Source organism: Carya illinoinensis, chromosome 15 (genome assembly GCF_018687715.1).
Source record: "Carya illinoinensis cultivar Pawnee chromosome 15, C.illinoinensisPawnee_v1, whole genome shotgun sequence".
NCBI lineage: Eukaryota > Viridiplantae > Streptophyta > Magnoliopsida > Fagales > Juglandaceae > Carya > Carya illinoinensis.
The window spans coordinates 39,976,153-39,992,031 of record NC_056766.1 but is presented as its reverse complement, the minus strand read 5'-3'; the positions used below and the strand labels follow the sequence as shown (position 1 = coordinate 39,992,031).

The following is a 15,879-nucleotide window of genomic DNA, read 5'->3' as shown; positions in this document are numbered from 1 at the left end:
CCCAAAAGAGCCAGCCGGGCCAAAAAATTGCTGCTCATATTCTTTTCGAGTGGGGTTTCTACCTTCAGCTGTGTGACGTGCGACGATAGAAACCCAACAATTCAATGTAGTGTGTGGCCTTTGCATACATTGATCGAGCTGAATTAGTCACATAAATGTGACCGAGTCCACGGCAAGGGAATAAATTCTTCCCTAAAGAAAGAGCAATTAGATTTTGTGCACTGCAAACTGGTTAAAGGGAAATCATAGAACATACAGTAGATAAACCGTTCGAGCAGTGAATTGGGTTGGGAGAAAGGAAAATAAAGCAGTAGCAAAAGAATAAGTTAAGCACCAATTCCGAAAAGCAGGCAAGCAAATCAAGAGATTTTGAAACCAAAAATAACTTGGCACCTCAAATTATGTCTAGAGGAAACCATAAAAAACACCTAACTTTATTATAAACTCTAAAAATCTAAACACCAGATACCGAGGGGAAGGGAACACGTGCCCACTGAAACAATAGTCAGACAGCTGAATACAATTATAAAGTTCATGGTAAACAAATTTGAATAACTTGATAGCCCTACGATTCCCCATGTCGATGGATAAACTAGGCATAAAGACGACTAAACCGGCAATATGAAAACTCCTCGTGAGAAATCTGCTTTCATCAGTGAAAAAAGGGAGTAATGAGGAACGCATCATCCTATATTCAAGAATGCTTTGTGTGGATAGGTTGATGAGCTTTCCACTGCAACAGCATCCATATTATCGACGTGCCTGATTATCAATAGCCGTTAATTAATTGGAGATCATGGTTATAAATTTCATCAGATGTAGAATGCTCCAAATTTTGGGGCAAGACAGCTCTCATGCAAACCTAATAATCAGAGAGTTGAAAGAAAAAACCACGACCATATATAATTTCAACCAGAAGTTCTTATGTCCCAGTCCTTCAGCCCATTTTTTCTGTTTTTTTTTTAAGGGTGTGGGGGAGGAGGAGGTTGGCTTAAGCCCATTCCACTCCAGCTTTTGACCAAGCAAATTACAGTGCAAATAAAAAAAGAGGCCGCAAGTCAGCAGAACAAAGGCCAAGCTTCACTTAGGTTTTAAGTGGTACATAAGACGATCTCTTCTTGCATGGCTCATTGCCTTAATGGTTTTCCAGGAAGACCAGAAAAGATCGACTATTAATCACATTGCCAATCCAAAAAATAAAACCGAACAGTAATCATCACAATCTTATGTCATAATTCTGGAAATAACCAGGCAACTTCAACGTGACTCCAGAGTAAAAATGAACATATAAAGAAATATAAAGGCAAATCTGTGTATTAACATTTGTACCTGCAAAGAAGCTAACAGTTGTCAGATTCGCAATCGCCATTGTCTGATAAATTAGGTATTCGGTCAAGAAATGACCGAAGGCATAGATGAATGATAAGAAGGTAGCCAAATAAAGAGGCTTATTTTCGAGGTTAAATGCACAAAGAAAGCAAAGGGTGCAAGTTAGAAGCGTCCAAACTCCAAAAGTCCTTCCATGAACTTCAGTCACTACAAATAAGGGAGAAATGGAAGGAAAAACCATCAGGACCCAGTAAAAACTTAGTCATACACAAGAGCATGGAAGAGAGAGAGAGAGAGAGAGAGAGAGAGATGAAACTGTTGACATAGCGAAGAGCAAAAACTAGTTCATTACGAGCGAAAATAGAACTTACATAATTTAACGGGAAGAGTTTAGTTCTTCTTTACATCTGTCTTAGACGTACAGATTCATGTTATAACACTGACGAATGAAATTAACTTCTGTGATTCCTGATATTTTCATCACTCAATATCCTTTAGCAGGCAATGAAAATGTAATTAAACTTAATCCCTGAAGTATTAAAAAAGACCATACCAAAAACAGTAAAATAAAAATAAATCAAGTACAGAACTTTGTAGGGCAGGATACTGTCCAATTGATATCTCATTAATATTTGGATTTTCATAGGCAGGTAATTCCTCTTAGTCATTTCTGGCAGGGTTATTGCACTTTTCTTGTGGCATAAATTTCCTGAAAACTAAGAAATACATGCGTGAGGCTAGAGAAGAGATTCTAGCCTTTCAAAAGAAGATTTAAGTTCTATTATTTTTTTTTATAAGTAAGATTTAAGTTCTATTATTAATGGCCAATAAGAGATAAAAGACTAATAAATAGACGAAATAGAGCAGTAGCATTTCAGCTTCTTCTAGCAAACATATAAGTGAGAACAAACACATTTTCGGACACCTGGTGCCAATCAAAAATTTAAAAAAAAAAAAAAAGTGCTATCTCTTCCATCTTGTTAAATTATTGAAACAGATTCATTACATCATTTATAAGGAAATAAACTTTAATATGCCTCTCTTCATGGTAAAAAGGGGGCATGGTAATACCAAAGTTCTTAACAATTTTATATTTTTTGTATTTCTTTTGAATTGGGATGGGTGAGTGAGCGGTGGCAATTCCTAGCAGATCTTCATAATACACTGTCAAGATCAGCTAAAATTCCATATTTTTTCATGGTTTGTCCTGGACTCAATTCACCATCTTTTAACAAATTGATTCCCCTCAATGTAGTTTTTTATAATACCTTTTGTGCTTGGATTTTCAGCTTTAAGTTAAAAACAAGAGTTTATTTGATGATTAGATATTGAGATTTAAATCCATCATTGTGAATCTTTCTTGGTTTTGCCACTGCAAATCAAGATTAGATTGAGATCTCACCCACAATGCATCCTCTCTACCAAGATAATATCAAAAGGAAACTGCATTCCAACTCCAAACTTTAAGCGAGACATTTCATTGAGATCAGAGTTACTTCGCATGTCTCGGGCTCAGAAAAGAGAGATCGTAGACTAATCACCTAAAAGTTATCAGAGTCATCTGCCATGTTTGATACACCATCTTTCATCGTTTCTCACCAAACATACAAATAAATCTTCATTTACAAACAGCAATTATATAAGTATCCCCTCTCATCTAGATTTTAGTGTATATATAAATATAAGGATATAAGAGAGTTTTCAGATTACTTTTCTTTTTTTGGAAGACAAAAGGTACGAAAAGGCACTTCTAGAAACAATCAACCCAATTCATCGATGAAAGCGCAAGTATATGAAAGATCCAAAATTTTGGGATCTACCCCAGATAGTCATTTCCTCTTTCTCTCCCCTTTTTTAAGTCAAACACAGATCTCTTGCTTGAAATTCACAACTCCACATGCACGCATAAATGCAGCCCGTTGTCCCCAGATTCACCAGAACATATCAACCATTGGCTTACATCCTCCATGATTTTTGGTTGTAAAATTTTTTTTACAAGAAGAGTGAGCATTCTTATTGAAAGTCGTGTAGCGAATTTTTAGCTAGAAGAAGAACAAGTTTAATTCTTTTTCATCTTGGGTCAAAGAAGACAATGTTGGTTTCGATTCTAGACTAACAATAGAAACAAAAATTGAAAAAGAAAAACATACCCGGAGAAACACATAACAAACAAAAAGTAAGATTTACACAGAGAGAGAGAGAGAGAGAGAGAGAGAGAGAGAGAGAGAGAGAGAGAGAGAGAGAGCTAACTGGTAGCATTTGAGAAGACGGCAAGTCTAAGAGCCCAGATGTCGAAGAAGCCGAACCAAACTGAGGCTAAGCGAAGTGAACCCACTAGCATCAGCCACCATCCCAAAGCCTTCATTTTTTTAATTTTTTTTTGGCCTTTTTCCTCTCCTCTTGAGTCCTCTCCCCTTTCGTTTCTGTTTTCACTGCGACCTCTTTGTTTTGATAAAGCTAAAGCTAAAGCATAATCGGGGAAGACTGGCAGTCAACGAAACTCAGTCTAAACCGGAACAGAACTACGTCGTTCTATTTCATCTCTCCCCACCCAAGGTAGTGGTATGCCGTTTGGTTTTAAATATATAATATCATACAAAATTTAATAATTAATATCATACAAATTTACTTAATTCTATTTTTTTCCATAGCCCCTACCTTTTAATATTCCTAAATAAATACAATTTTTATTTTCTTCAATCATACATATTAATGTGTCATATTTTAAAATATTTTTTATTTAATTAATAAACTAATTAGAATTGATACAATGATGGAGCAACGGTACAAGGACACACCTACAACTATTTTACTTCTGCACACTGAAATAATATTTTTTTTTAAAACTCAAATATATTAAAGTAAAATTAAAAAAAAAATCAAAAAGTAAAAAAAAATTAAAATTTTATTAATAAGTTGTATAGAAGTTTTTATTAAACAACCTAAGTCTCACTTTATGAATTGTTTGGCACTTTACAACCATGCTCATAATACACCTTAAATTAAGATGCATGTATGCCCGGTTTGGATACAAAAGTTTTTCTAATTTATCTCATGTAATTATTATAATTTTTTTAAATTTTTATACAAAATATAATAAAAATTTTAACTTTTTCAAATCTTAAAATAATAATAATATTAAGAAATAATATTCTAATAATAGTTTATTCAACTTTCAACATTCATCATAACTCATCTCATCTCGACTCATTATATAAATCTCTCCTCTTAGTCTAACAATTACTAGAAAGAGTAAAGCTACCCAGCTACCTCCTATTTCTACATTGCACACCTGTTGAGGCGTTTTGCATATCTTAAAGACTAAACTCACCAACTTAGGTATGATACACATCGGTCAATTGGATATGCCATTGCATCTGATATTTCCATCTACTTAATATATTGTTTATTTGTGTATTATAGGAATATTATAGTCATAAATATCTACACAACTCATCATTTATGAAGCCTCCAAATACGTATCGAAATCTATATCTGTGCCATTGGGATAGCCAGGTATGTTTTTTGATTCTTTTAAAAAGTCTACTTGTAAGTGCATTTGATTTGAGTATTTCTAACACTCTTGCCTAATTGCAGCATGCACCAACTATGCCATCTTTTGAACCAAAAATGCCCTACACTCCATTGAGTAATCTGAAGGAGTTGAGACAATTTCAATAGCCTATCAAGTAGATGTCTTTTATTTTTTTAAATCTTTTTTCATACGTCTATTTGAGTGTTTCTAACACCATGACTAATTGTTGAACCCACCAATCATGCCACTTTTTGAATTAACTATGCCTTACCCTCCGTCAAGTAATTCAAAATGGTAGAAACGATTTCAAGAACCTCTCTAGGTAGATGCTTTTATTTTTATTTTAAAAAAAATTGAAAGATGATTTTCTTTATTTAATTGCAAACTGATCAATTATTCATAAATTACTCTATGCAATTATTGACTGTTGATCTGCTTGTGTTGTTTTCAAATATGTGTCGGTAATGATTCTATATAACTTAAGACGTGAATGCAAGTTTGTTGCGTGTCATTCCATTAAGAATGCGAGTCTACTGCTTATGAAGTACTTCGTAGCTTGGTGAAGCACTTAGTTTGTACCATTGTTGTTTGGTTTTGAGACCATGTATTTTGTACTTTGTAGACCATTGATGTGTAGTACTTTGTAGCTTGTAATGATTGTTGTGAATGTTTTGCCTGTTTTGTAGCATGTTGTGAATGTTTGGCCCTATTGTGAGATGAAACAGTGGAGAACCTGTTGTAGAGATGATTGTTTGTTGTGAATTTATGGGATGAAATGGTGTAACCTGTTGATTTCTGTAAAAGATCATGTAAAATATTATATGAATGCTATTTTTCCTTGTTTTCAATACGTATATTATTATCCCAGAATGATCTAGTACCATTATCAACCATCTCACAAACCAGAAAATTTAACATCCATTACCATACACATTCATAATGATATTCATAGAAAACATAGCATTACAATTACAATCTGAACCATCCATTTACAATAAACAGTTTCACCATACATTTATAATTCGAACCAACAAAAAACTATTATAATAGATAACAATCAGTACAAATACAATAATATGCGTGCACATCTATTATCTATGATCCACTTTCGAATTTCGTCCTCTTGCTTGTGAAGACCATTCTCTCTCTCTCTCTCTCTCTCTCTCTCTCTCTCTCTCTCTCTCTCTCTCTCTCTCTCTCTCTCTCTCTCTCTCTCTCAATTTATCTTTTTCTTTTTGAGCTTTATACTTGCACAACAATACATCATTCTTCCTCTTTCGAAGTGCATTCTCTCTTATCCAAACTTTTTCCTATACCAATTCAAATACATCTACCCATATGAAGAATTGACATATTTGTTCTCATTGCATACAATTCAAGAACTTCAAACATTAAATATGACAAATTCAAAAGCAATACAAAAATATTATAAATTAAAATTTTCTTTACCGTGTTATATTTCAAACATGCATAAAATGTCTATCCCAGATTTTTGTTAGTTTGAGAGGTCTTTAATGATGCTTTCAAACCATACCAACAAATTGGTAATTCTATCAAAAACACATCAAGTACACATGATGATGATTGACTCAATGCATTAGGTAATCTAAATGAGAACAAAACTAAATGACAATGAAAACAAGCAAAATGCCCATGTTGGGGAAAAAAAAAAGTCATCTCTATAATCCTTCAATTGCCCCTACAAAACTAAAAAAAGTTAGTCATCAAAAATTCAAAAGCTTAACTTCCAAAACATCCAAACTCCTCAAATCAGAAACTTTTTTCAACATGGGTATTGCACACCGCACTAAGCATGGAACATATGGTTTCATAACATTTTATATGTCACTGCTACTGTGGTTAGATATTGAACTTTCAATCTCACACTACCAAAGAACAATCTCAACAACAACAACAATCGCACAGACATAAATTTCAAAATGTAAAGATGTCACGTAACTTCAATACTGCACATCATATTCAAATATTTGGACATAAAAGTTTATTATTAAATTTTGAAATTAGAAGAGGACCTCAAGCTACGAGTGCTGCTAACCAAACTTAAATTCTTTCACTAGGTAGGAGTCATCTTTAACTATTCGACAACAACACGTCAACAACAACAACAAAAATAGATTTCAAAATTTTAGTTTTGGAGTTGCACTGCCCATTCTCAAAATTTTATTCTTGCTACTATGTTTGGGGAACAAGGACATACATCTCACCTTTAGGAATATTTCTATGTCCGTGTGAGACTGAAAAATTTGGACACACATAATGTCCTGTTAGCTTAGTAATTCCATCAAACAGCTTATGGGCACAAAAAACATGTTCAAACATTCATAAAAAAATTAATGCAAAACGTCCTCTATACAAAAAAATTACACACAACATTAGTTAACAATCACGCCTAACCAATCAAAATCAGTGTAAATATATACAAGAAAAACTAGCTTACATCACAGAGGAGCACAGGAGGGAGAGGAGCACGGCAGGAAAATCAGAAATTCCTGATTGATTTTTTCATCAAGAACCATGATTTGACCCGAGACCGGGTTCGTCACGTCAGTTGTGTGGTGTAAGAAAATAAAACTGGCAGCGGAATAGATTTTTCCTCCTATGAAATCCCAACATGGTTTCTGTGTATTACTTTTAGAAAAATTCTATTTATAAGTCGATGCAAATAACACTTTTAGTAAAGTATTTACATGATATAATTTGAATTAGAATATGAATTTTAAAATTTTAATATTACAAATCAAATCTTACTATTTAAATTATATGAATGGTATGGTTACTCTTCACATGGGTTTGAGAATAATTCTTATTTTTAATGTGAATTGATGTGATGGAAGATGATGAGTTAAAAATATATATATTTTTTTTCATATCAAATTATATATTAAAAATATCAGATTGTTATAATTAATAACTATAATGGAGCCTTTACATGGAAGTCTCAAAACCTTGCTTTATATCCAATACAAGTTTGTCTGTGTCCAACTTATTGGTACGGGAGCATCTTAGAACAAAAACAAAAAAAAAAAAACAATGGAAAAATAAATAAATGGTTGTTAGAACTTAGGGTTATGATTCCCACAATATACTCACAAATATGCCACTTAAATACGACAACTAGACTCATCGGTAGCTTCTTTGCATCCATCTAGCTGTTAAACTCCAATCCATCCTAGACATTTGATAGCTAAATCATAAAGTAATGAGAGCTATATACAAGTCTAGCATTAACATTTTATACGAGTGAATCTTATTCTTTTTCAAAAAATTTATACGAAGTTATATGCTTTGAGCTTACACAAATCATTTTCATAAATTTAAAAATAAACTACAGAGACAAATAAAGAGACGCGTCAAACCAACAAAGGCTGTTATAAAAAAAATAAAAGAAAAATTATATTTACAATATTAAAATGTGTCAATTTCGCATATTCATTTTTTAAAAGAATGCGTGAGACTTGGCTAAAATTGTATCTATGTCATGGACAAGCACATCAGAAGTTAACAGAAGAGAGACAGACTGTGTCCCAATACCAGCCTGTATTAGTCCCCAATGCAAGTTTATGTTCCCTCCCCTTTTTATTGCACTTTGGTCTTTTCTACTCTCTGCTCTTTGTACTTATACAAAATTGCAGGCCACCACCCCCACTGATGACTAACTTTTCATCCACTTTCCACTTCCCCAAATTTGCTTATTCCTCTCTGGGTTTGGGATCACAAGGCATTTGGTCCCCTCCCAGCCAACTGCCCAACAACAAGTGAACTGGACCCAACCACACCCCCCGCGCCACCAACCCTATGCCCTACCCCTACCAATCTTTCTTACCTCAACCTCTTCCTCCTCGACGTTATGCAAGTGTTACGTGAGCAATGTAATAAGTAGCATTATTCGTATTTTTATATAAATTTAAATAATATAAGATATAATTATAAATTGTACAAAAGTTGCACACTTAATTTTTAAAAAAATAGATCTAATATTTAAAAATTAATTTTTTTATATAAATCTCATATTTATTTATTTTTTTAAAAAACTTTTACATTGTCGCTATGCTTACGCAATCTATTGTCGGTGCTAAAAGTAGCATCACTTAGCATCAATTACATTCAAAGATAATTTCGTAAGAATTATCATTTTAATAAAATTTAAAATCTTTGATATATATTATACCACAAGAATGGTTTTGGATGTTATGACCATACCACACGAAAGTTTGGAAGTATTCTAAATCAGCTATCTTAAATTTATTGATGTTTTCATTTTATTTTAAAAATTATAACGAATTTCATAATAAATAATATATTAACATGCCAACTTATGCTCGATTTGAGATTGTAGTAGGATTCTTAAAAAGTATTTAAATAAGCTTAAAAACACTTTAATAAAAAAAATTAAGTTGTTTAGGTGTTACATATTAAAATATTTTTAATCTTAAATAAGTTAAGAAGTATGTTTGAGAAAAAATATTATTTTGATAATTTTCCTCAAACGTGTTTTTTTCGAATAATGCATAACGTAATTCAAATTTTAAAAAAAATTATTAATGGATGAAAATATCCATACAATTTTATGATAATTATAGTTTTTAAACTGCCAAGACTATAAACATAATCTTTAAAAATCTAAATAATCGTTATTTTTACCTCATAAAATATTTTTTTTAATTTTTTTCCAAACAAACGTAATATATTTGAAAATATTTTAAACATATGATTATCTAATAGTAAATAATTATTTAATAATAAAATTTATTACTTAAATTTTAAACTATAAATCTGAACGTTATAAGTTATAATTTTTATTATAATTCTAAACATGCACTTATATATAGAGCAAAAACTCTTATTCATGACATGAGCAGCGTATACACTAAGAAAATATGATAAAATATTTTGCTCTTAATTTCAAAGTCTACAAAACGTAGACAAATAAATTAATGGGAAAAGCTGCCTAAGTAGGAGGTCACGGAAACAAACAGCTCAATGAATATTCTAGGTTTAATTTAAGAAGGTGGGAAAATGTGTGTGAGGATACCTAAGCCACATTGTTAAAAGCGGTTTACAGCTATCATCCACCTTTTTTTATTTATTTATTTTTATTTTTTTCAATCTCTCTTTCGGCATATTCATTCAAATTAATTACTCTTCGTACCCCAACCATACGTGCACCCACAGTAAGTACACCTTTTGATTTTGACCTACTAGCCTCTACGTACAATATTTCTAATATTTTCTTTTTTTTTTTAGTAAAGCATCTAAAACCCTTGGTCCCTTCGTTGAATAATTATTACTCTGATCATTTTATTCTCTCTTTTGAAATAACTATTCATCGAAGAAATAATAGTTACCCCTTTAAAATATGGGACGAGTTGTATTTTTTTTTTTAATAAAAATAACTATTAATTTACTTAGATAAATATGTTAGTAGGGCTGGTGGCAAGGCAGCACACCTGGCCACCCAACACCCTATCTAGCCCCATCTTATGTCCACCTGGTTGAGGTAGGGCCCACATCCGTGAATCGGAGTGTGCAAGTAATGGCCACATGCAACTAGGAGTCGGCGGTGGGTGGGCCCAAGCTCACCTTGAATTTATCATGGTCGTCAGGCTCATATATGTATATATATTAAAAAATATATTTTTTTTTAATAAAATGATGTCATTTTCTTATAAGTTTTTGTTTAAAAATCTCCCCACCCCCTCCACATCACTCCCTCTCTTTCCTCTCTTACATAGTTGTTGTTGTCAATCTCTCGCATAGTTGCAAGTTTCTCGAACTATCTCCCTTTCGCCATTGCAACTTGCCTCCACTTGGCACAAGTCTCTCTCTCTCTCTCTCTCTCTCTCTCTCTCTCTCTCTCTCTCTCTCTCAGAGTACGTTGGTGCTAGTAGGCCATTGAGTATGGTGCCGTGGGTGGATGCCCTAGGAGCCAATCGTCCCTCCATTAGCTGAATGAGAGCGCTTGACCCATTTCGAGTAGGGTTGGTTGATCAAGGGGTGCGTGTAGCATCTCTAGATATTTAATAAAATCTATTTCTTTATAATATTGTTCTCATATTGGAACCAAATTTCTAAAAAATCTTTTAGACGAGTCATCTAGTCAATAACATCTCTAAAACGATGATAATCTAGCCACAATTCTGGGTAGAGATGCAATTTCTATTGGTCATAACTATTACACCCAAATTTGTTTTATGTTAATGGCTTTTGAGTGCCAAGAACAAGCAAAGGTTCATTAATAAGCCTATCGATCACATTTTTTGTTTGGATACCTTGCTCCATTTTTGGAAGTGTTGTAATTAGGATATAATTCTTGGAAGCATAGTTACAAAATGAAAAATCTAGTTATAAGTATAATTACGCATTAATATGTACAATCTAATGTGATTGATTAAAAAATAAATTTTATTAAAAATAATACTAATTTAAATTTTAAATATGAAAGAGTCAATATTAACACGTAAATTAATACACGACTTTATTTGTATCAAAACTCTCCCGCGCTTAAAGCCACAATCCACCGTGTTAAAGAGGCCATGCATTGAGCTTTCCACTCATAGGACCGGATCCTACACCCTAACACGATTATCCATACTCTCTGCGTGGATTTCACCTGGGAGCAACCCCTGTCCACTCACATGGTGGCCCTGATATCTCCATTCAAATGAATGGAAGGTCCCCACCAGTGTAACTTTCCTCAAGGATAATGCAGCTAAGTTTTTGCCTTTTCTTACCTCTTTTAGACATTCTTTGCTTTTAAATTTCTACTAATTTACTTTAAATTTTGAAATTGTTGCGTGACATGTCATCATGTTGGGCATTCGAGAGGCATATGAATTTAAAAATATACTTTTTGTGAGAAAATCATAATAATTAAAAAAAATTATTATATTATGTTACTTTTAATACGTATTATTTTATATTATGTAAATCGTACGCATAAGCTGCTCATAAAATTTTTGAAAAGAATGAGAGAAAATTGCTAAATGAGTTGCCAACAAACCATTGACTTAATATAGAAGATACTCCATACATAAAATTAAAAATACAAAAAGAAAAAAGATTTAAGGAGTCAGCCACTGACACATCATCTAAAGTAAAGAAACACAACCCATATTTTCGAAGAAAAAAAGGGTAAAGAAAAAAAAAAAACAAGCCACACAAGTAAAAACAAAGCGTGCCCTGTCTACACTGTCTCTACTGTCCCTCACACTGTACAACAGTTCTTGTACATTGGTCTGTTAGTTGAAAAAAAAAAACATCTCACCGATGAAATTAAAATTAAAAAAAACCAATCAAAAAGAGTATTTTTTGAAAATTGGTCGAAGAATCAAATCAGCCCTTAAAGCGAATCCTGCGGCTGGCATAGCTCTTTCCTTAGGCGCTGAGAGAAAAGCCTGCAGGCGTCGATGCTGAGATCAACGGCTGCCGCTAAAGCCACGAACACCGCAGCGTCCTCCGTGCAGCTCACGTGCTGCACGCTCACCTCCACGCTCGGCTTGCTGCTTCGCTTCCCCTCCCCATCCACGCTTGCCGACATCACGAATCCTCTGTACATGCTGTACGGCCACAATCCGTACCCATAGTCTCCGCTGCTTCTTGGGCTGCACGCCGGTGACGCCGCACTTCCCGGTGTTGCTCTCCCGTTCGTACCCGACCCCAACTCGATGACGAACTTCCCGCCCTTGTGGGAGCTTAGCGTCGAGTCGGCTAACACAATGCCGGCCGCGCCCATGCCGCCGCTGGTGTCTGGGAGCAGCTGGAACCGGTAGCCGAGGCCGTCGGATCCGCCGCACTCGCGCCAGGCCTCGAGCCTGCCCCATGGCTTCCAGGTGCCGTCACCGGGGCGGAGTATGAGCCACGACCCAGGGTTGGACCGGCTAACCCTGTCCGAACCGGGGGACGCAACGAAGGGTGTTACCATTGACGCGGCGGCTACTGGCGAACCGGAAAGATCGTGGACCGTGATCGACCATCCCTTTCGTTCCTTTCCCGGTCGCTCTCGCTCACTCCCAAACGAGCTTAACCAGCTTCTTGCAGTGCATGCCTCTGATTGTAACGATCTGGACAGTGACAAAAAGAAGAAATAATTAATTCGCAAGCAAAGATTTCAGAATGGAATATTTACAAACTTTTCTCATAGCTCATACAAAAAAAACAGCAACTCTCTGTTCGAGCAAAGAAGGTAATTAAAGCTGCTGGAGAATCTTTAATGGGGATTGGAGCTGTGTGAGATTGAAGCATTCACGTAAAGTATGAGACAGTTTTAAATGGGAATGTACACCACAATCTTCAACTTTAGCTTTGAAGAGATTCACTAGTAGTCATTTGAAGTTTCGAACCAGACCGAAAGAATAAACATGAAATCGTTGTTTTCTCTCTTTTTAAATGAAGAAACAAGAATCAAACGTAGAATATCATCTAACATCTAAAAACCCTAACCAAAAGCCAAAAGCAACGTCGGAAGAAAAAAGTTCAAAAAGGGAAAATTGGAGACCGTAAATGGAAAGCGAGAAACTAAATGTACACAAACCTGGATCTCTGAGTCCGGTCACCGGTGTTCCTGAAACTGAATTTGCAAGTAAAAACAGGTTGCCTAATGTTGCCTTGGATCTGAAACACTTGCGGGCTGCATTCGGGCTCGCCGTCGAACTGGAACACGAATCTGGGGTCAGGCTCAGCCTTCACATTCAAGTGAAACTGCGCAGACGAGCCTTTGGCTTCTTTACCAACGGAAATCCAACCGTTATGGAAAACGGTACAGGTCCGGGACTCCGTACCCGCCAGATCCAACGGCACGGAGACTTTTCCCAGAAGCCTCCCGGAGCTGACGCCGCAGGTGGTGCCTCTTCGCCCTGTGTAGATCGAGATAGTCAAGCATAGTTTCGCGGCGAAAAATGATTTCCCGGCAAGTTTGTCGAGATCGGACTTGCCCAAATGAAACGTTGCCGCTACAGTGTGAAAATGACCATCAGGGAACTGATTCTCCGGAGGGATAAACGGAACGACGGCGGTTTGTAGCGGGAAATTGTTGAGTCTCACTTTACAGAAACACGGAGAAGACGAGGGGTGAACAACGGAACGAGCGGGCTTAGAAGCCACAGGAATCTTCAAAGCCAGATTACCTACAGTCAAGCGGACGAAAGGGCACGGATCCATAGCTCAGGGCCTATTTTAGTGCTCGCTCGGAATCGAGCAAACACTGTGAAAAGCTTTACTCAACTTGGGCGACGGTTTTAGGAAAGGTGGGAATGAAGAAGATCAACAGAGTGCGGAAAGGAAGTAGAGCCAAAGAATGCCTAGGTCGTCTTCTGCCATGTTCATCGTCCTGGTGTAGGATTTGTTGGTGAATATAGGAGGGAGGCAGGGTTTAGAGTTAAGAATTTGGAGGGGGGAAGAGACAGGCTGGGAGTCTTTGGAAGACAGCTGTGTACAGGCTGGCAAAGGGTTTCTACTTAGTGCAACTCGGACCCAACTTAACGTTATCTGAGGCCTCTCTCTTTCTATCTGCACCTCAACCTGACCCGACTGATCAGCCGTTGTTTATACTCTATCCCCCCGCCCCCAGCTTCCTACTTCCGGGGCCCCCCATTTCCACTTTAGCTGTTTATATCCTCTAAAAATATATTATTAAATTTTATTTTTTTATTTTATTAACTTTTATAATATATTATATATCAACTTTTTTTTAATATCATTTAAATAATATATTCTTTTAAAAAAATATTTTGTTTCTATCAATAAATTTTATTATATTCTTTTATATTTACAATATATTATTATATATAATGTAATATAATTCATTCCTATATATACAAAATAAATTATATAAATTAAATAAAAATAAAACCAAATATGAAAAAATTGGATAAATAATATTTTCAAGATTTTTTTTAGTAAAAATAAAATAGAGCTGTTTTAAATGACAAATAATAAAAAAAAGTTATATTAAAATGTTAAAAAAGTAAAATGAAATGAAAAAATAAATAAAATATAAATAATATAAAATTATTTGAAGAATAAACAGTACCCGCTTCATGTAATAATTTATGTAGCGGATTACTTTAGTATTTTTTTTTTTTAATTCGTAGTTTACAAATTCTTTCACATAATCCAATGGAGCTCATTTTATGAATAATTTTGTAAATATTTTACACTTTTTGTGTTACACATGAGTCATTGACAGTGCTCTCAGCCTCTTACACTGAATAGGAAATGAATTTCTATTGTAACTTTTTTGTATTTTTTAATTATTTTATTAATGTGATAGATTAAAATAATTATTTCATATTAAAAAATTATACAATTAATTATATTAATAAAATATATAAAAAATACATAAAAGTGACTGTATATAAAATTTTTATTATATTAATAATATTATATTCAGTCATAAATTATATAAGTACTGTTTATTTTTTTTAATTGTACAAGTGTTGTATTATTAAAAAATTATTTTTTTAGATTATGATACTCATCATTTCACATTACTCATCATATATATTTAAATTGTTTTTATTTTATTCTTGTTAAATTAGTTGAGTTGTTCTATTTATTATTCATATACTATATATTTATTATGAAAAAATGAAAAATAAATAAAAACATTATGGTGTATGGCATGTACAACGTTAAGTAGAATTATTCTAAGTTTTTAATATAAATATTTTATTTAGTTATTTTAAAAAAAATAGGTGACACTTACACTTATAGTTAGAACAAAAACACTCTATTTATCCAAAAATTGTCCCGAATTTGTGTCCCAATTTCACTTTTTTTTTCCTTAATGATTAAGAAATTTTTTTAAATAATATTGTATTTTTTAAAATGTTTATGTTGATTAAAAAATGTATAAAAAATAAAAATAAATAAAATGCATTTTTCGGGAGCTTTATTGGGATGACTTTCGATGAGTGTACAAGTAATCTAATTAGAAATACCATTCTTTTATTTACATACTATATTTATTCTGAAATTTATTATAATTTTTAAAAAAT

At 33.9% G+C, this 15,879-nt stretch overlaps 2 protein-coding genes across 2 annotated transcripts; both read right to left on the bottom strand.

Annotated features, from left to right (window-relative positions):
* Positions 1-382: 382 nt before the first annotated feature.
* LOC122297138 (ergosterol biosynthetic protein 28) lies at positions 383-3,790 on the bottom strand. The gene is made up of 3 exons (XM_043107042.1): positions 3,580-3,790; positions 1,330-1,536; positions 383-762 (listed from the first exon to the last, which is right to left on the bottom strand). Exons 1-3 carry the CDS (start codon positions 3,692-3,694, stop codon positions 695-697), a joined length of 390 nt encoding a protein of 129 aa, XP_042962976.1. The 5' UTR covers positions 3,695-3,790; the 3' UTR covers positions 383-694.
* An 8,083-nt stretch (positions 3,791-11,873) lies between these two features.
* Positions 11,874-14,386, bottom strand: LOC122297182. Its single transcript, XM_043107143.1, has 2 exons — positions 13,416-14,386; positions 11,874-12,945 (listed from the first exon to the last, which is right to left on the bottom strand). Exons 1-2 carry the CDS (start codon positions 14,039-14,041, stop codon positions 12,225-12,227), a joined length of 1,347 nt encoding a protein of 448 aa, XP_042963077.1. The 5' UTR covers positions 14,042-14,386; the 3' UTR covers positions 11,874-12,224.
* Between the last annotated feature and the right edge of the window lie 1,493 nt (positions 14,387-15,879).